The sequence below is a fragment of the Meleagris gallopavo genome, chromosome 19 (assembly GCF_000146605.3).
Source record: "Meleagris gallopavo isolate NT-WF06-2002-E0010 breed Aviagen turkey brand Nicholas breeding stock chromosome 19, Turkey_5.1, whole genome shotgun sequence".
NCBI lineage: Eukaryota > Metazoa > Chordata > Aves > Galliformes > Phasianidae > Meleagris > Meleagris gallopavo.
Genome location: NC_015029.2, coordinates 2143527 through 2164882, shown reverse-complemented (window position 1 = coordinate 2164882; position 21356 = coordinate 2143527). Strand labels below are relative to the sequence as shown.

At 44.6% G+C, this 21356-nt stretch overlaps 1 protein-coding gene across 9 annotated transcripts in view; it reads right to left on the bottom strand.

Moving 5' to 3' along the window:
* Nucleotides 1–21356, bottom strand: part of CACNA1B (calcium voltage-gated channel subunit alpha1 B) — a 259792-nt gene that overhangs the window by 68543 nt on the left and 169893 nt on the right. For 5 of the 9 annotated variants that reach the window (XM_031556154.1, XM_031556156.1, XM_031556158.1 and 2 more), the window contains 3 exons: nt 19500–19567; nt 14666–14772; nt 8145–8207 (listed from right to left, as the gene is read on the bottom strand). In XM_031556154.1, the coding sequence (XP_031412014.1) occupies nt 8145–8207; nt 14666–14772; nt 19500–19567 (238 nt within the window). The remainder of the gene's footprint in view (nt 1–8144; nt 8208–14665; nt 14773–19499; nt 19568–21356) is intronic. The other 4 variants (XM_010720794.2, XM_031556155.1, XM_031556157.1 and 1 more) reach the window with 1 other exon arrangement.

The following is a 21356-nucleotide window of genomic DNA, read 5'->3' as shown; positions in this document are numbered from 1 at the left end:
AAAGAAAGAAAGAAAAAAGAAATTTCAGCTGAGATGGGGGATCAGACGGTTAAGCCAAAGAAATTATAGGAATGGAGAGAGAACATGAGCAGGGAAAGCCAGCGGGATCATCAGTGTTAGTTTGTCCCCACACGCTTCAGGCACTTTGAAACAGGCCCTCAGGAAAGGAGTTCTCTTGGTTTCTAAAAGGTGGTGATCCCCCTTGAAAGCCTCAGGCGTAATCTGAAGGATTATAAATCACTGCCCACCAAAATTGTACAGCACAACTGCAGCTGTGAAGCAACCCATGGGACTTCTCCCAAAATCCCTGCACTTTTCTGAACCCAGGGACTGGGAGAGCCACATGCAGATGCAGACGCGATGAGAACACTTCTATTCCCTGGAGCACTTGCTCTTTTCTGTCCTGTTCTCTGCTACAACCGGAATACCGCCGTTGACATTGCCTTACTTCTTTGATTTTCCAGCACAGCACCTGGTTTCTGTCCACTCCATGTGAATGTCACATTCTCAGCCAATGCAGGAAGAGAAGATTTGCCTTTCATCCTAAACACTGCAAATCACATTCTGCTTTCCCATAAAATCAAAGTAAATCCACTGGCTTCCATGGAGGAATTCCAGATCTAGCTTGAAGTTGGCACCTTTTTTCTTCCTAAACGAAACAACTTTTAACACAGAGAGGAAAAAACATTTCCCTTCCACCACGCTGCTCTCCACCATGCTGATGTCTCCATTTGCTACACATCAGCCTGGGTTCAGTGGCCGGAGGGGCTGCAGAGTGCTCACGAACCCCAACCACTTAACACACACCCCACACAAGGCTGCAGGAATAGGGCAGCAGACATCCTTACATACACTCCAGGCTCCCCTGACAATAGCAGAAAGCAGCTTTTGCGTGTGTCTGTGCTGATTCAGAGTGTCAGGATCTGTCGCCACGCTCAGCCCCCGGGGAGGCAGCATTCAGATGGGCTCACAGAGCACAGCGGGAGCTGTCAGAACGGCTTTGCGTCTCAAATGCTCCGCTGGGTTTGGGGTTTGGTTCTTCACTGAGGGTGCTGCTGCCTGGCTCTGCTAAAAGAGGCAAAAAAACCGACTTAAATGTTCGCTGCAGATGGGAGGAGGGCACGCAGGCGAAGCAATCTTAATCCAGAAATCAGGGTGAGCACAGCTTATCACCGAAACTACAAATCTAAGCCTCGCTGTTCCCAGGGGGCACATCCAGGGCAAACTTCCCACCAGCTGAGTGCCCGATTGACACCACAGCAGAAGAATGAGTGGCAAAAACCTCGGCTCTAAGTGTCAATGCAGGGCACATAGCTCAGATCCCACCTGAGTCCCACGTATCACTCAGAGGGCTCATGGGGCACAGCACCCCAGGCTGCCCCACTGACCCCTGGTTCAGGAGGTGGACAGCTGTCAGTAACCCAGTAATTCGTTAGGGTTCAGTGCTGGGAAAGGTTCAGCTACTATCAGCCATTTACTTGTTTTCAGAGGGAATTAGTGGGCAACAGGAAAGCCACCTCTGACCCCTTCCCTGCTGCTCCATAGAGTATTTCCTATGTGAAGACATATGCTCCACATTTACAGCCTTGCACCATCAGAGATGGAGCTGCTTGGCACAGTTGTCCCTGCACATCTTCTGGGATGGATGGGTGAATGGATGGAGGGATGCCTTGCTCTGCAGTGCTGCAGATCTAGCACTGCCAAACTATGAGCAATGAAAGCAAACCTCCTCTGTAGCACGCAGGGAAACAAGGCAGCTTGGATCTATGCACATGCATGTCTGAGCTCCGCAGCATTGTTCTGAGGGGACATTTCTCACTTCATAATGAAAGTCCTCAGGGTGAGGACAAGCTTCTGCTTAGTGTTTTGAACATCCAGAGAAAGCTGCCTACACCAAAGGGATAAATAGGAAAAAAAACATTAAATTAGAGTTGGTAAAGTGCCTTTATGCTGACTGAGGTCTTCCATCTCTCTCTAAACGGAGCACGGCACAACCTCCTGCTCCACAGGTGAGCACCACGCTGGGGTGGGATGCAGAATAACATATTCACAGAGGATTTCAGAACCCTCCTATGAAAGTTGGGGTCATTTACCTCCAACTGAAGGAATGGGCTGCTGTGACAAAGAGTCTCGCTTCAGGAGGGGCCTTTTCGTGGTTTCACTTACTCCAACAACACAAATCAGCCTCACAAATACCTCTGTGGTACCAGGGGTCCAGTTGTGCTTGACTTGGCAAGCTGGGTGAACACACCAATAAGAACCTGGAGAATCCCAGCAAGGCACACATTAACTAAGCCTATTTTGCTAAAATCTCTTCTTTACAACAGACACCAGCATTACAGGCTCAAATTTCACAGCATCTAGAAGTGAGATACACCCTTAGCACTGACCCAATAGTGGAAGTAATTGCCAACTGACAGCACCACGCAGCCACATGCTGGTGTTGGTCGCTAAGTCCCAGACCGGGAAGCTCAGAATGGCTGCATCCTTTCTCTTTTCCACATGAAAACTCACCAGAAAAAAAAAAAGAAAAAAAAAAACCCACAGAAAATTTATAAAGTGCAGTAAAACAGAAATCAGGAAAACGCGCAGCCTGCCTGCAAGCTCATTACTGCATTCAACCCAGTCGAGAACATCTGGAGCAAGTGACAGCACGCATAAAGCTGCTGCAGGAAATGGGAGCGAAGGAACCGAGCAGGTCGGTCCCTCTGGGGACAGCATTTAGGGTTTTTCAGAGCGAAAGCAGCAGCAACTGGAGGGAACGTGCTGCCTGCTTGTCCAATTCCATTTATCGGGCTTTTGCTTCCTATATGTTCCCACAGCAACTGAGCACGGCCATGTGCGACCGCTTCTCCTCTCCTGTTGCTCTGCTGCACTTCCTCTCCAAGGAGAGCTTTTGAACTTTCTGTGGCACAGCAGGAATGTCACCTTACAGCACAGCTGTCCCCCTACAGCCGCCTGTGCACCCACATCTGCAGACGAGATGGAAAAACCAAGCGGGGGCAAAAAGAAGATTGCATTGATCACCTCCGATGTACTGACACGATACGAAGGTCAGTGCTAATGCACTTTCTCTACAATTACTCCTCATTCTTATTTTCTGTCTACAGAACGTGCTGTGCTCCTTAATGGGGGACCAGCATTGTCCTCCGGGGTCAAAACACTGTAGGTTATTATTGCTGCTGACACGCTTCTCTGGGAAAGTCCCATCAGTATCCCTTGGATTAAGCAGCCAGCAGTCAAGCAAATCCTAGAGCTAGAAAGAAAACCATAAAATCTTTCTATAATTGATATTAATGAACTGTTGACTAATATTGGTTCAAATAAAAAATGCTGCCAGCCACTGTATAGACCACTCAGGAAAGGAAAGCATACTTTTAGCCATCTTCCAATCTTAGCCGTTCCATAATGACCAAAGATTTTGTTGTTGTAAGCTTTTAAAACAGCGCCGTAGTTAATGGCACTTTGCATCCCAGCACTGCTGGTTTAATCAGCCATCTAAACGCAATCCTCACAATTTTGCTGTAGTAAATAATGAATGAAATCTGACTGCAAACATAATAATTTGATGTTAAAAATACCTAGGTATTAGATTGTGGGTATGAAAGAGTATGTTCTGATTACAAGTGGAAGGGAATTTCTTGTTAAAATAGAGTATCAAGAAAATGGGATATAAAAAACCTTTCAAGAACAGCAACAAAAAAAATAAATCTGATTTTCTGTGCATCCATTTGGAGCAGCATTCTCCATGTTTGAATTTTCCACTTAGAAAATACAAAGGCAGCACATCAGTCCATGGTGGACACACACAAAGCTTTATCTCTGCTTTGATAAAACAATTTTCTTCCAGATGAGCTCACTGCTGGCTCTTCACTCTGCTTTGCCCATGACCCGGGAGCTGGAGCCTGGATGCTTTAGCACTTTTTCTTCTTTGTGAGCCACATTCCCTGCCTGGGCTCTCCTGGGAAATGCTCTGTGCTCTCCCACTGAGCGGGTGTGATGGTGCACATCACAGAAACACCATTATCAAGGACAGCAATGGGAAATGCTGCCCACTCCCTTCCAATATTCCTCTTGAATTTGATTTTGGTTTTATATATTAAATTCATACACGTATACATATATATATAATTTTCTCAGAAGAAAAATATGCTTTTTTCACAATTTTCCTCCTAATGTCCTTTGGCCTGAAACGCTACATTTTGCATGTGTCCTGAGCAAAAATTTGGAAAGATCTCATGCTTCGTTGCTGCTCCCAGGAGGTGTCCATGGGCATGATTTCCTATGAGAAGCAGAAGCCATTATATGCTGCTGCTCAGTATACAAAGCCTGCCATCATCACCAGTTTTCATACAGCTCTGCAGGGATGCAAGGTCCATCAGATGCTTTCACTAAGGAGGACAGAATGATTTCACTCCACCATAGCTCACCAACCTGCACGCTGCTTCCTATCTCTCCAATAGGAAAAGTTTTTAAATATGTGTATATGTATTTAAGTACATCACATAATAATTCCAGTAGTATAAAAACAAGACTTAGCTTTCTACAAACCCTGATTTTATGACAAGCTAACCCACTGTGAGGTGATTTTACTACAAGCACTCCTAGGTTAAATCTATAGACAGGCATTAAGTTCTCCGAAATTCAGTCTTGGGGACGTTTAATTTTTAATTATGATTATTACTTTTATTTCTCCTTGGCCTCTGACATGTGCACATTTCCTTCTCTAGAGGACATTCTGACAGCTGTACCATAATCACAGAACCATGGAATCGTTACAGTTGGAAAGATCACTAAGATCACATAGTCCAGCCACTGCCCCATGCCTGTGACTGCTCTGACCATGTCACCCAATGTGGCATCTCCCTTTTTCTTCAACACCTCCAGGGATGGTGATTCCCCTCCTCCCCTGGCAGCCTGTTCTGATCCATCACCAGTCTTCCTGAGAAGAAAATTTACGTAGGATCCAACCTGAACCTCCCCTGAGAGAGCTGCTGTCCTGCTGGAAGCTGTTATGGTTGGTGTGGGAAGGAGCTACTCCAAGAAAATCAAATTACGGTCTTTAACAAAAAATTAAATCATTGGCAGGTGCAGACACTCAGCACTTCTGGAAAGAAGTAAAATCCCCAGCTCTCATTCTATTTAACATTCCAGAAAATGCCTGAAAAACATACCATTTCTCATGACCAAGCAATGACTAACATCTCCGAATCCTATTAGAAACAAATAATAAACAATAGCAATACAGAGAAAACCTCAAATTCACCATTTGGGATTTCATCACCCACTGTTATATAATGATGATTCATATGAAAACCCACTGTCCCATAACTCTTAAATACGTTCAGTTGGAAAAGCATAACATAATCACTCACTTAGCTGTGCATTATCACCTATGTAGATAGGAATTAATTGCTAACTTCAGTATGGATTTTATATATGTGTTGATTTAGTTAAAGAAATAGAGCATGTCTGTGCAAAATTCTCTTCAGTGAGTAAAAAATGGTCTTCATACCACTTGCAGTGCTTAAATTGTGAATGTTACAGCATAAAATCTTGGAATCAGGATCAGAAAAAGGCTCACTTTGGGTTTTCTTGGTTGTTTGGGTTTTTTTGTTTGTTTGTTAAGGAACTAGCTCGTGTAGCTTATCTTTCACTTTCTACCCTTTTACAATTTTCCTTCAAAGAACAGTTAAAGAAAGAATATTGAAATACAGGAGGGTATTTTTTTCTAAAGAATTTTGAATAAGTTCTGTTCTTTTGGAAGAACGGATTTCCAGATCTTGGTTCTTACCGATGTTGAAGGCAGAAGGAATTTTCTGCCTCTTTAGCAACCAAGACAAACAGAAATGGGTTTTTTTGTACCCTTTAACAGCTTTTTTAAATGATGAGACCACCGCTCAACTTTCATCTTGCACAGAGTTTCAACCACTTCTCCAATCATTATGGTTACAATAAGAGAACAGACTGACGTTAGAGCATCTGGAACCAATACTAACCTTCACCCAGGGACACGGGGTGCTGGTGCCTGAGAAGAGTTTATCTATTTGAATTTAAAATAAAAATAAAAACCACACATTTCTAACAATGACATTTATACTGAATATATGAGACCTTTGGATGCTTTCACACTTTACAGGGGCTCTACTGATGCTCAATAGCAGTTGGTACTGCTATGCATCACACACAGTTATGGAGTCCAGATACTGAGCCGAAATAAGAATTTTTGCAGCAAAAATGCAAGGGAAATGCTGGGGATACCCACAGAGAATAAAATGCACATTCAATTAATCTGTCAAAATGGCCCCATTTTGCATAGGAAATTACAGATTACTGCCCAAACAACACACAGTGTTGTTACAGATAGCACAAATTGTATTTGCCTACAAATCAGGCTCTCTTCACGTAACTGAAGAGAGGTAAAGTGGCTTTATGTGTAGAGAAACATGATGTTAAGCTGCAGTCATTGGCCAGCTTGGCTAAGACAAAAAAGTGCAGGCAAAAGAAAGTTGTCTTTGGGCAGCATATAACTGAAAATCCACCCTAGCAGAGGCCCACCTACACATTTTGGCAGTAAAAATTCATAGAATGGATGCAAGTCATAAGATCCAAGGATGCCTCCTCCTAATTTGCACTGTCTCTGTCGCTACTGGGCAGACAGCAACGGATCTCGATAGCCACTGAATGTGGGCAGATCCTCCTTCCAAGGGGATTCCAGTGCCTGCAGTTTGTTTGAACAATTTAAGTGACAGCTCCATCTCTGGAAGTTTGCAAAAGGAACAAAACTCCATTCTTTCAGATTTCATTCCTAATTTGCAACCATACAAATCCATGCCTTGGATTGGTTCGGTTCAACTTCAGCTGGAGTGCACCCAAGCAACGAGAAGGAAGACAATTGGGCAGCACCTCTCCCTGCATCACTACTTGAACCAAGCTCTCCATTCCACCTCTTGCCTTCCTTCCTACCAAGTGCAAGGCAGGGTGAGAGACCCAAAAAGCAGCAGACCTTCCCCCCCATAATGCTGTGTTTGCCTGGAATCCCAGCAGCCAGGCACTGCATTGCAAGAAATGAGCCTGAGATCCACCAGTGCACAAGGGCCCCCAGAAAGCCCAAGGAGGTTGGGAACAAATCAGATGTTGAGAAGCTGGTGGAAAACCTTTGCTTCACTCCATCTTCACCGTGCTGACCCCTGCTATGGTGCACGTAAGGACAAACCCACAAGTGAATTGCACTTACTTGTCTCTCCAAAAGCATTAAAGAAGAAAGATAACGTCAAATGGTAACAGTAAAACTCAAAGCAAAGGCGCTAAGATGGGTTGGTGACAAGCTGGTGACAAGTTTTGTCGTATTAGTCAGCAGGGAACGATGGTATATTCTACAAACCTGCACTGGTGTCAAAGCACACCCGTGATTCACAGCAAAGCCAGCAAGATTTGGTTGTTAGGAAGTGCATGGAGTGAATGGAAGGTCTACCACTGTGTTTGCTCTGACACGGATGCATAGGAGCTCAATGAGTGCCTCGTTTTTGCAATATCTCAGGAAGGTCAGAGAACACAGGTAGAAACCGTGCTCTCAGGAGTATGAATTTCCAAAGGAGTTTGGTCTCACTTGGACCCAATTCCAGAGGTTTCTTTCAGGTTCTCCTCCAGCTTTCTTTCATTTGAAGAGAGCACTCATGGTGGACATCTGTTCTCCTATTGAACCCTAAGTGCAAACACTGGTGGAACATCAAAGCCATCAGCCCAGTACAGAATAAACAGAGAACAAAGTACAAGTGAGAATAAGATGAACCATCAAATGAGGGCAGGGGGGAGAACAGGGAAGATAATTAAGGAAGCAACAGAGGGAAATAATTAGGGGGATGGGAGGACAAAGGAAGGGAGGAGGAAAACTCACAGTCAATATACAAAACACTACAGAGTTGCTCACGATCAAATCACAAGCATTATGTGGCAATGTTGCACACTTTCCAGTCCTTCCACCATATGTTGGTCTGGAGGCTTTCCACAATGATGGGAATGATTTTTGGAAAAAACAAGGTGGGGAGTGAAGGCATCAGGAGAGTGGGGGGGGGAAGAGGGAGGTTTATAAATATAGGTATCATAAATCCATTAACTGAATATTGTAACAGAGAGCAACTCACGGTGAATTTACGCTGGAGACTGACGAGCTGCGAGATACAGTACCTCGAGTTTGCTTTACAAAACTGCACATGCCAAAAACAAAACAAACAAAGAAAACAAAAAGTGAAGAAAAAAAAGGAAAAAAAAAAAAAAACGAAGAAGAGAAGAGAAACCATAAGAGACATCAGGAAAAGACTCATACAGGCTGTGTCCTATCGAATGCAGACTGCAGCGTGCATCTTGGTAGGAGACCAGGCAAGCTTCAGAAAGTGTGGAAGCCAGAGACACACCACCTTCTAGTTAACAAGGAAACAACCGAAATGGAACCAAAAGGGAAACAAAAATTAAAAGGTGAACCAAAAGACACACAATGATATTAGGAATTTATGCCTCCATATGTTATACTCACACACTGAAAGTCCTCTACAGAAGTCATCTTTAGGACCTCAGGGCAGAAGCCTTTGTAGAAACAGGTGGTGATTGCTGTTACAGCTGTGCTGCAATCATTAGTTCAAGTGGGAGCAGGGTGCAAGGCTGCTCGTTCCCACTCTGGCACCCTGATATGAGAGGAGGAAGTGCCTGGGAGCAGAGAGGAGCCCCAGCTACAGGGAGGACCCTGGGCTGTGCTTGGAGAACCCAAATCCAAACCCAAATTCACCTGAGCTGCAGCAGCTGGTGCTAGGCTTCATCAGTTCCATCTTGCATAGGATGCTCTCTGCAGAGGCACCTACCTCTCTCCTCAGCCAGATGCAGGCGTGTGTCTGAGCTCAGGCCATCTGAATATGGCTTGCCATGTCTAAAAACCATAGGTCTGCTGCATCTTAGGCACGGGACTGACCGCTATCCAAATTTTGTTTCAATTCACATCTAATTTTGTAGGTTCTCCTCCATTCAGTGTGTACTTGTGTAGATGCCATTACACGGAGGCACCCAAGGCTATGGATGGGGCCCTGGGCAGCCTGGCCTGGTGGAGGGCAGCCAGCCCACAGCAGGGGTTGGAATGGGAGGATCTTAGAGATCTCTCCCAACCTGAGCCATTCTATGATTCTGTGCGGGGGGTTTCTGAATACAGACGCAGCTGAATTACACTGAGTTAATTCTTTCTCTGGTAGGAGACCTACTCAAAACCAGGTTTCTAAATATCTTGACAGTTCTTGGCTTGAGGTGCTAATTATTCACAGTTATAAACAATAACTTTTATAAATTCACATCATCTGAAGAACTCTCTCAGATGAAGGAAAGATAAAATCCCTTCACCTCCTGAATTTGTCTTTTCAGTTGCAGCATTTTTTCCTTCAATCTTCAAACAACCAACGTTATCAAAGCCAGAAGGTCCAATTAAAAATCTAATGTTCTTTGGATACCACAGGAGTAGAATTTTAAATACACATTTCCTTAAAATTACCAGAATACCTTGAACAGAAGCGTTGGCCCAGGTGGAGTGTATAACTCAACCACCCAGAGGCCAAGAAAACTGCAGTGTAATGGCATTATGAAAGGTGTTTGTGAACATTTCACTTGGAGCAAACAATCTGGTAAAGTGTTCTGCCCAAACTTCAGTGTTTTCTACATTCCACGTTTCCACAGCCCCTGCCTGCACAAACGCCTTAAGCACAGGAAAGGAAATACTGAGCAAAACAGGAGGGAAAGCTGTGATAGAGGAGAACATACTGGGTTGCTTTCATTTACCTGGGAGTCAGCACCGACACTGTGCAACACCTGCAGAACTGTTGCTTTGAATTGCTGAAAGCAGCTCTCAATGCCACGCAGCAGAAGGCTCGCTTTTATCTTTGCATGTATCCCTGCCTCATTTGGTGCAGTGCAGGGTGGAGGCCATGCTGTGATCCTGCCAAATATCCTTGTAACCTGGCCAGACAGCGTTATGCAAGTCCTGCAGCATTCCAGGTTGACTCCTGGACTTTTTTTGAAACCGTGACCGACTAAATTTCCACTAGAATTGCAGAGTGGAAAGCGAAAACAAAGACAGCCTCCTTTTCCAAGTCGAAATGACAAAGTACTTGAGCTTTACTTACCATTGAGAGGGACACAGAGCACGAGAGTGTCTTTCTGTGTAGCCGTTAGGGTCATCGTTACATCAACAGCAAGGGCAAAAAGGAAAGCTACCGGGAGGAATCACAGTACCTCACACATCCACACACATCAGGAGAAAAGAAAGGGAAGGAGTCACACGCCAGCAAGAGAGAAAGAACATCTCTGCTAGTCTACACACTGTCAAACACAGGAACTGTGGTGAGTGTTCAGGCATACATCTTGCTGGGTTCTGTTGGGTACCAGCAGCCCAACAGGGATTTTGAAACAGACCACGGTATTTCCCAAGACAAAAGGAAAACATGGAGCCTCTGAGATGGAAAAATGTCCTAGAGAGATAAAGCAGCTCCCCCCTCCCTTTGTCCCCAGACCTGTACAAAAGGGACAGACACCTCTGAGAAGTCACTGTGAAGTGCCACCTCTGTTTGCCCTCACAGTTTGTTAATGAGTAATCAGCTCACTCGTGTTACCAGGTAGTATTTACCTGTAGGCATGCAATTAACACATCAGCTGCTTGGATCAAACTTGTGAGGAACCAGTAGAAACCAGGCAGGACCAGGAGAGGTCTTTGGGGTTCTGTTGATGCTGTTGTTGTCAAGTTTTGAAAAATTCTAGTGGTCAAACCTACAGACAGTGTTCAGCTCTGGTGCCATAACAGTCTCTACCACTTCCTACAAAGTGTCATCCATCATATCTGAGAAATAATTCTTCCATAGAGAACTCACACCCCACAGCTAATGCTTGGATCATTTCCTTTGGTCTGGCTACCACAATGAGAATATTACGTAGAATTAAGAAACACTAAGTGAAAAAAAAGAGGCATAAGTTTCTCTTAGCATGACTCAGACGTGACTACATGGTAGGTTCCTTCAAATTTAGCATTTGCTTTCTGTTGTGAATGCTATCTTAAGATTCTTCCCAAGGCAGGCCAATGGAAAATGCATAGAAATAAATGTGGAGGCAGTTTTAGTCAGCAATACGGGGTCCCTGGAGCAGCTGTGGGCAAAACTCGTGCTGGGCTTTGGGCTCATGAATTCTCCCACTGACCTGCTGGCCCATGATGTCCTGTGTGCTTGGTTCAGCCCCTTTTGTACGGGACATTGGTGCAGCTCTGGCCGGAACAGAACAGGCAGGGCGCTCAGGCTTTGGGTTGGCAAAGAGACAAGTTCATCCACGGAATGTAAAACCATTTGCAGTGGAGTCTTTGTGCTGCCCGTGGAAATCAGCCTGGCAGCACTCCTTCAATTGACACCTTGAGGTGCTCTGCACATTCATTGCCCCATTTTCCCTCCTCCTCCATTCTCACCACCAGGGAAGCTGCACCAATGGCTTGCTCAAAGACCCATCGATCCATACAGCTGCTCAGTTCCAGAGGCTGAGTGGTTTCAACGTTGTACAGAACAGAGGGTCTTAAAGACAATGCTGGGCAAACTGGACAAACCCAGAAACTCACCTCCAGAAACAACAAAGCAAGGAAAATGCTAAACAGAAAACAAAAGTCACAAAAATAAGAATGAAACAATGGGCTAAAATTAAAGCACAATAGCTTATGTTAAACAAATATTCTGTTTTAAAGCAAATTGCAACAGTGACAGAAACAACACACCATCCTAGTTTTTAAATCTTGAAGAAACAGAAAACAGAAAGGCCCATTTGGGATAGAGTTCACCAGGTGAAGAAAGGAATTGTGGTCAGAAGAATCCATTCGTGTAAGTCCTTTGGCGGAGCAGAAGACACAGACATCCTGGGAGAGCACTGAGTTATGAGGTACAAACTAAGTGCAGGCTGAATATTGTAATAAAGCACCTTGAGCCAGTTGCAAGACAGATGAGATCTGGATGCTGCTGTAAGAGTGACTGTTTTATCAAAACAGACCCCTTTATGTAGTAGTGCTTCACCACGCATCAAGCAATAAAATAATTTGTGGATCACGTGGAGCTGTGAAGGTCACAGACACTGCGAGCAGGTTGACACAGTAAATTAGCAAACGGGTTCGTAAGTCCAGAAAATTGTATTTTGCAAATGATGCAGTAAACATTTCCCAGAGCTGAGCTGCTGAGAGGCTTAAATAGCAGAGAGCCATTGCAGATGAACTGCAGGGACACGAGCACGCAAACCACAACTGTGCTCTGTATTTGCATAGCAAAAATGCTAGAGGTGGAGAAGCAGGTACACTACAGAGTATGCAATGGCCTTGAAGGAGGCTTAGAGGAAGGTGTGCTCTCACAGTCCTTGATGTGGGACTGACAAAGGAAAGCAGCAAAACAGCAAGCACAGCACTTCACTGGTGAAACAGCAGGATGAGCAAGGGGACTTTCACCAGCCTGAGCCCCAGGTCGGCTTTAGCACCTCAGCAGGAGGTGGACAAGCACACCGGGATGTGAATATCGTTGAAGAAATGCAAGTCATGGTGCCCTCTGTGTTTCAACACCTGACAGACCTGGTTTTGTTGGTGAAGGCAGAGAAAATGATGATGTTCTCAGAGTACTGACTCGCGACACGGATGCCCATTGCTGCAGAAAACCGTTTTCCTACATTTCGAAAATAAAACTGAAGTAGAAAAAAACAAAACCAGTATTTCTAAAGGTAAACTGGTAATGTAGATCCAGAACAGGGTTTGCAGCTGGACCTCGGTGTCTCAGTCCCAGCTTTTCCCTGACTTGCTCAACAGCCAACACTGTTTTTCTCCTAAAGCCAAAGCACAGCATCATACCACACACCATGAAGAAAAAATTCTACTGAAACCAGGACAGGCTACCCAATTTCTACAGAGCTTTGTTTTTGGCAGTGATGTTCCCATAAGCCAAGAATCCTGTTTCCAAGCATACCCAGCACCTTTCATTCTCCAAGGTGTTGAGCCATTCATGGTTCCTCACACCAAAGCTATGGTGGGATCCCATCAGCACGTCCAGGCTTGAATAACAACAGAGTTTGATTTAACAAGTCTTGCCATCGACACAGCATCTGCTCTGCCTTCAGGACCATAAGAAATACCAGGGTATGTTTAGCTGTCAACCATGAGTCCCTGTCATCAGCCCTACTGGGCAGGATAACAGTACCTCAGGCATCAGTGCTGCAACCCCTAAAGCTGTAGCTGCTATGTATCTCTGGTGTTCTCACTACGGATTAATTTCTATATTAAATATTGCTTTGGCATGCAGTCATTAAACACTTTTTGGATCATCAGCCAGCAACCCATCTGTATTTCTATTTCTCTCTCACAGTACACCTAGCTTCTCCCTTGCCTTCTGTGGGTTATTATCCATTTGGTCATCAACCTATTGACTTTCTGAGTGTTTTTTGTGTTTTTTTTTTTCCCCAAACTAAAGCTCAGCATGCTTTGCAAGTGCCCTTGTAAGCACCTCACTGGCACCACAGAGAGATAAATAGATGCCACAGGACATTTAGATGCCACAGGATAGTGGATGGCCTCCAATACCATGGATGTTGCCATGGTTTGTAGATGTGGAAGGAACGGACTGCACATCCACGTGTTCACTTGTAAGCCTGATAACCTGCTTTTACACATGGCAGGATCTAGGCAGATACAATTTCAAGCAAAAAGAACCAGAAACCCATGATTTTGTACTCACTTACAATTTTGGTCACAAAACTGCCCCTGTGATATAGAAAACCAGGTGAAAACATGGTGAAAAAGTCAAGGAACAAGGTTATTTTAAGTAACTAACAATGCGGTGAGCAATCTTAGCTCCATTAAAGTGCTTTTTCTGGTTTCTAAAAACTCTTCACACGCGCTGTACTGTTGATTAAAAATAGAAGAAAGTTAGCATCATTATCTTCTGCTATAAAATAATAGCTCCAGGAAATTCAACAAAGAACAAAAGCAAATGTCCTTGTGTGACTTCTTGTCTAGACTGGACAGGAAATCATTGTAAGAAGAGGATTATATTTAAAACCAACAAACAGATATGGCATAAATAGATGATTAAAGCAGAAATTGCAAAACATAAAAATGGGAAGGAGAAGATAGTCAAGTGAACAACATTCTTTTCTTTCACATATAACAAACTGGCTCCATTTGGCTCGTTGACTATGATGAAGTGGATTAAACTCCCCCTTAAAAAAGGGTCCCCTGGGACAGCTTTATGCTTATCATACAATAGTTTTAATGTAATTATGTACACATACCTCCCAGAATTATAGATCCAAAGTGAAATAGATATTAACACTTCACCTGGTGAAATCTATCTTAGGACAGCTTAAAAAAAAAAAAACCTTCTAAATTACAGTTATAACAAGGCAAAAGATGAGACGTTACAAGGAAAAAAAGTAACAAACTGAAAGAAGTACTGCAATCCACGGTTAAGTGATCAGCACTGAAGTGTTCAGTCAACCTAAAGCCCTATCAGTAACAGAGATGGTGTAAAACGTTCACAGAGTGCTACAGGATGCTCCAGTTGAACAGACGAGTAACAGCACTGAGAAACAGAAACCACAAAATTGAAGTCTCAAATAATAAAACAGTGCTTACGCGGCTATGGAAATGTTGGCTGCAGACATGGGGCTGACTTCTGCTACCTCCTTGGCCTTCTGCAGGGCGAGCTTCTGGTTGGTGGCTTCCTCCATCTCCTCCTCATCCTGGTGCAGAAAATCAGACAGATCAGAGCCTGCACGGTGCAACGACAATACCTGGAGTTCCCCAAAGAATGGGTGCAATGTGACTGGCACTGCTTTGCCGTGAGAAAAGTGGAAATTCGTTAAAATAAGGCAGAATCTCAAAACATCTTGCAAGGTAGGGTTTCTCTCTCAGCAAAGAGATGAGAAACACAGGGTTTGGTCAAGTGCTCAGTGCATCTTTATTGAGAATGCATCTCCCTTGTGAAGCTCTTACCTCTTTTGGGTCTCTTCTTATCACTCAGTGCTTTGGCACAAGAGGGAGAGACCTGAGCAGAACTGTGACACCTCTGGGGTAAAGGCAGCCTCATTCATCACACATTTACATGTGCAAAAACATTCAGAAGCCTACATCCTAACAAAATAGGACACTCCCAAAGCCAACATGAACTATCTGAAGCAATAGACCCAGCAGATAACAAAGGGTTTGACTGACCCTGCTCACACCAGTTTTATCCCAAACACTACCACTGATCTCAGGTGTATCACCGTAGATGTAGTGGGTGAAAACGGAAAGGAGAAGACAGATTAGAGTGAAGCAGATTAAAGGGAGAGTCGAGCACAGCTCAGAAAGTTGGTCATGTTTGTGAGTTCTACATATCCGTCAGATCACCTATGAGGGTTATTATTGGGATTGCAAGTTCCCACAAAGTACAACTGTGATTTATTTCCTTCCACCTGCTGTAATTACAACAGAACACTGCTTAAAATCAAACTGTAGGATCTTTAGGACTGGAATGAGAACAAAAAGCAAAACAAACAGCATCCCATTCAACTCCAGTAGTCACATGGCTTGAACTTCCTTTGAACTTTCCAGGTAGTTAACTTAGATAGGACATGATGCCCCATCCCTGGAAGTGTTCAAGGCCAGGTTGGATGGGGCCCTGGGCAGCCTGGGCTGGTATTAAATGTGGAGGTTGGTGGCCCTGACTGTGGCAGGGAGGTTGGAGCTTTGTGATCCTTGAGGTCCCTTCCAACCTGGGCCATTCTGTGATTCTGTGATAAGAAAATCAGGCCAAAGTACAGACACTATGGCAACATCCGCACCACTGTCAGGGAAGAACCACATGTCAAGATGAGAGCAGTCAGCAGCTCCTTTGTCAAGGACCCCAGACCTGCATCTGCCCTTCAGAGGTAAACTGTGAAATAGTTATGTTTAAAACAACGAAAAACAACAGTAAGACATCCAACTTTGAAATAGGAAGGCACGTAGGTTTATCAGGGAATCGTTTGGGTTGGAAGGAGTGCTTAAAGGTCCTCTAGTCCAACCTCCCTGGAGTGCTCAGGGACCCATCCTGAAGGCCTTTTCTCCTTTAGGAGGAAAAAGAAATAATAGGTAATTAATTAAAAAATCTGGTGCCATTACAATTTCCTTTCAGGCTGCCTCCTTTCCAAACATTAACACAACTATAACAAAAACTCTTACTGTGATGAATAAAGAATGGGACAGGCCACCAACAGAAGCCTTGCTGAAGCCTTACACCAAGTCAGCAGTCCATATTTCTCAATGGCTGACTTCCAGTAAATTTATTGATGGCTTAGAAGCAGCCTGTAAATCAGTACTATCTGCAGAATATGGATATTTTGAGAAATAAATTCCCCAAAGAGGAGTCTTCCAAGGTTTTTCTTTCAGCAGGTATATTGAAGCAGTTTCTTCTCTTGGGGAGCTCTTTATTTTTGTCCAACTAAAGCACCAGGTGCAAATTTTACTGTCTTTATAAAATGTCTAGCTTCCACTCTATGCTCCCCAGCACATCCATAGCACAGCAAAATGTTCACTGCCATAAAGGCAGCCATCCCTAACTCAGAGCAAGCACATTCTTTATCAGATGACTGCTTAATAATATTTCAGTAGCTCCTTCTACACAGAGATCTGTGATCACTTTACAAATGTTAATTAATTCCCTGCCTGCTATGTGTGCTGCAGTGTCTCATGGGGGCATGGGATCATCCTGCTCTGTTTGAAGCACACAGGGCTGACGGTGCATGACTGAAGTGAGCTCTGAACTGTGACATTAGAGCCACCTCTGGGAGCTCCATCATCACCTCATTGATAAAGGCACTGCCTATAGGGACCAAAGAAGTGTAAACAGGAGCTGAGTTCTACATCTTCATCAAAACCATATTTTACCACATGGTAAAGCCTGGCTTCAGTGCTAATAATAATGATGTGCATAGTTAACACCCAATTAAAGACCTCTCCATTGGGTTGCATGAGAAGCCTCCATGGCTGCTACTCTCTTGTCTTCAACCTATAGTATCTGGGGAATTCTGAACTAATTTTATGTAAAATCCACACATCCCTCCTACTGCATGTTTTTATCCAGCCTTCTCCAAGATTGTATGGAGCAGAGATCAGAGGACGTATCTGGAGCTTTCAGGTGTTTTTTAGGAAGGCAGAGGGCTTCCCAGCTCACCCATGGCAGCTTCCCACTCCAACATGAAGAATGGCAGAGAATCCTAGAGTGGTAGGAAGAGACCTCAAAGATCATCTGGCTCCAACCCCCACACTGCAGGCAGGGCTGTTGTGTCATGCTGCATCACCAAAGAGAAAATTGGAAGCAAATTTGGGGGACAATTTCAGAGTCTACACTGAATTAGCAAACAAGAAGAAAAAATTTTCATAGGAAAAAAAAAAAAAAAGCAGAGAGCAGCCTAGAGGGATTGGAGATAGTTCTGAGAAGTGTAGAATGCTGGGACAGTTTGAGCCATTGTAAAATCAGAGCCAACACAGAAAGGAGAAAGACCCAGGGATGGAGAGGCAAAGGCTGGATAACAGATTTGTTCATAGAATCATAGAATGGCCCAGGTTGGAAGGGACCTTAAGGATCATGAAGCTCCATCCCTCCTTGTGCATGCAGGGCCACCAATCTCCATATCTAACACTAGGCCAGGATGCCCAGGGCCCCATCCAACCTGGCCTTGAACACCTCCAGGGATGGACGGGGCATCCACAGCCTCTCTGGGCAGCTGTTCCAGCACCTCACCACTCTCATAGAAAAGAACTTCCCCCTGACATCCAACCTCAGTCTTCCCTCCCTCAACTTCAAACCTTTTCCCTTTGTCCTGCTGTTATCTCCCCTTATCTCCCGAAGAGTTGACTCCCCTCCTGTTTGTAGGCTTCCTTTAGGTACTGTAAGGCTGCAGTGAGGTCACCCCACAGCCTCCTTTTCTCCAGGCTGAGTTCTCTAACAGATGATCAAGTTAAACACAGCTGCAGCTCTGGTGCCCCCTGGTACAGGTCACAGGGCCAAACTAAGGCAAACAAGAAAACGTCCCAGACTCACAATAAAGGAAATCCAAATTCACATCCAGAACTGGGAATGCTGGTTAAAATGCTTCAGTCCTGATGTCTATCTGGGAAGCTTTCTGTCTTCTCAGAATAGAGGCGGTACAAACTGCTTATGGTTCTCCCACAGTTTATGCAGCACCGATCTTGATTAGTTTTACAGCATAAATGTCAAGAATATCTCCTGAGATCAACTGACTCCTGAGTAACTTAATTATAACTCCAGGCCATTTTTGGTTTTGCATGATCATATTTACTTAGCAATAAATCTCTCATTCTCCAGGTATGCTATACAATTGAATTGCTTTAATCTTTTCCCTCTGCTTTTGAAACTCCTAGAGATTTTTTTTTAATCATAAGTAAAATTAAAGCAAAAAAAGAAGTTTCTCAAGAAGCTTTATGATTTTGCAATGCCGCTGAATCCATCAATATTTAATTATACTTTATAAACATAAACAAAGTCAGGTTTCTAACCCTTCCAGTCAGCTGCTGAAATATTCAGGAGAAAGTGCTATAAGGATTAAGAAAGAAATAGGATGAGCTTCATTACCCAACTATACAAGCAGAAGTTGTAAAATATAGCTGCTAAGGCAAATAGAGGGCTTTTGCACCAGCAATCATTGGCTTAGGGCAATGGGCTGTGCACATCCACCTCCACCTCGTGAGAGCAAAGGTGTGCAAACCAAGCCAAGTGCTGCTGAACATCACTGAGTACCCCACAGTGAGGAACAAAAAGTGTGCAATAACCCGAATGCAAACTGCAGCAATTGGAATCCTTTCTGTGCTGTACAGAGGCTGTTTCCATAGGGAATGCTCAGTATAAATCTAAGCACACAGCAGAGCTCCAGCAGTGACACTTCCAGCTCGTGCCAGGACTCGGCTTTCTGCCTGTGCTGTGCCTTGGATTGCTCTCTGCACCTGGTAGGAGGTGGGAAGGTTCCAACATTTTGGCTTTAAACTCACAGTGACCTCTTCAAATTGTTTTCCAGAGTTGATTGGAGAATATTAATTCTTTGATTCAAACTCCACAACACACGAAGCACCAGCATGAGACAGCAAAGGCAGCCACACACCACCTGTGACTCCCCACGCCGAAGCCTCAGACACATGAGTCAGCCAAAACCCATTAATTCCTTCGCCCCTGCTCTTGAAAAAAGCAAAAGCTACAAAAGTGTGTTCACCTCCACACAGCAGCGACATGAGCAATGCCTGCTGCCTGCCCTGGCGTCAAGAAATGGAACAGTTTGCAGAAACAAGCCTGGAGAACCAAACAGAACTGAATGAGAGCGGACCTCTGGGTTCTTATCAGCAGTGTAAATTGGCACACAGACTGAATGGAAGTCTCTGCTTCAGGTCCAGCAGCTGTGGCCCAAGTTTGAAGAACCAGAAGTCACGTACTTACCTTGGTCAGCTCTTGGGCGTTGGCCAGATTGTCAACGGCGATGGCCAAGAAGACATTCAGGAGTGTATCTGTTGGGGAGCAGCTAAGGAAAAATCTTCACATAGCAAATAGAGAAAGCAATTACTCTTCTCCTACACTACAGCCTTCTTTCTCCACTTCCAATCACGGCTATATTACTGGTGGATCCCTTGCACCATTGCTCTGTTGTCTTTATTTCTAACTCACCAGGAGTAGCATGTGCTGGACACCCACCTGACTTCACCAGCACACGTCCTGAGGGGATACACACACCCACACACACAGGATTTCACCATCATTTATCCTTCCTAGTTAACAGAACAACCGGTAGCTCCTGGAAATTGCCCATTTTCAAGACCATGTCAGCATATAAAGACATTGGGCAACATGGAGATCAGTGCTGTGCCACGTGCCGTTGGGAGGAACTCTCATGGCTTATCACAGCAGAGGGGATGTGACAACCGCTCAGAAATTGCAAAGCAGCCACAGAGAAATTGTAAATCAGATATCTTTGCATACAACATGAGAGCAAGCAAAACAAATCCAAGTCTTAACCAATGCCCAAGAAGCAAAAAAACATTTGCTCCCATACACTGCCTGGTGACAGGACCCCATGGCTGTGTAAAGCTATGACTACTGCCCTAAATATGAGCATACATGCCTTGTAAGTTGATCTAATGTATTTACCCTCTGGAGATTCACAAAGCATTGCATTGCTGTTGCATTCATACTCTGTTGGCCTCCTCAGAGCCATATATGAGCCTGGCTCCAGCAGCACCCTGGCTGTGAGTGCTGCATGCTGGGCACCACCACTTCGCATTGGCACAGCTTCAGGAGACTTCCCAGGGCAGCCAGAGAGCAAAACTTGCCCAGATCCAAAAACTCAAGGCTTCATGGCTTTCCTTCTCAGGAGCCCTCATCAGACTTGAGAACCTTTCAGGCCTCTCATTCCCATTGAGATGAATGCCTCCAGAGCCAAAACACTGATCAAAACCCAATCCTCTGCTTGGGGCAGTGGAAGTAGGAGCAGTGTGTACTCCTTTAGGATGTGTCTGCATCCTGCAGGGAATGGGACAAGGACTCCTGGGTTTTCTCCAGGCATCCATCAGGATTTCACCACAACAAGTAGCATGGGATAGTGGGTTTTACCATGCACAGATGGTTCCACAGGGAACAGCAAGAGCTGTGAAATGTGATGCACATCCACTGTGAGGGGTACGGGGCAGGAGCTCCTCGCTCCCACTGAGCCCAGCAAATGAAGAACAAGAAGGGAATGATGATAACCAGAACGATCATCTCCCTCCCACGCTGGAGAGAGAGCAAAATCAACTTTTCATTTGCAAAGATATCCGTGTCTCCATTTCCTTTTACCTGGTGAATGGCTGAGGGGCCACCCTTGGTGCTTCGATGTTGGAAACGCCTCCAAGCCCCTGGCTGGGGGGAAGAAATGTCTCATAACAAAGTTGTCTTCCTACCTCTGCCTCCTACACACACATGCTGAAAATGCCTCGTGTAACATAATTGGCCACTGGAAACAGCATTATTTTGTTTTCTTTTTTAGTTTGGGGATGTTTTGATTAATCAAGCAGACATGTTCTGGTGGAATTGAGTGTTTCTTCCCCCCAAAGAAGTCCTTCCAACCCTTTTGCAGAGCTTGGGATCACCCAGACACCAACAAACCTCCATCTCCAGGCTGTACAGCCTGATCAGACACTGAGCACAGCTCTACACGCTGCAGCAAAGTGCAGAAGGCAGCCAGTGGCCAGGCCTGGGAAGGGTGCCTGACCCCAAGCATTAGCTGCTTTTCATTTTAGGCTTTTCTTCATAATTTTTTGGGGT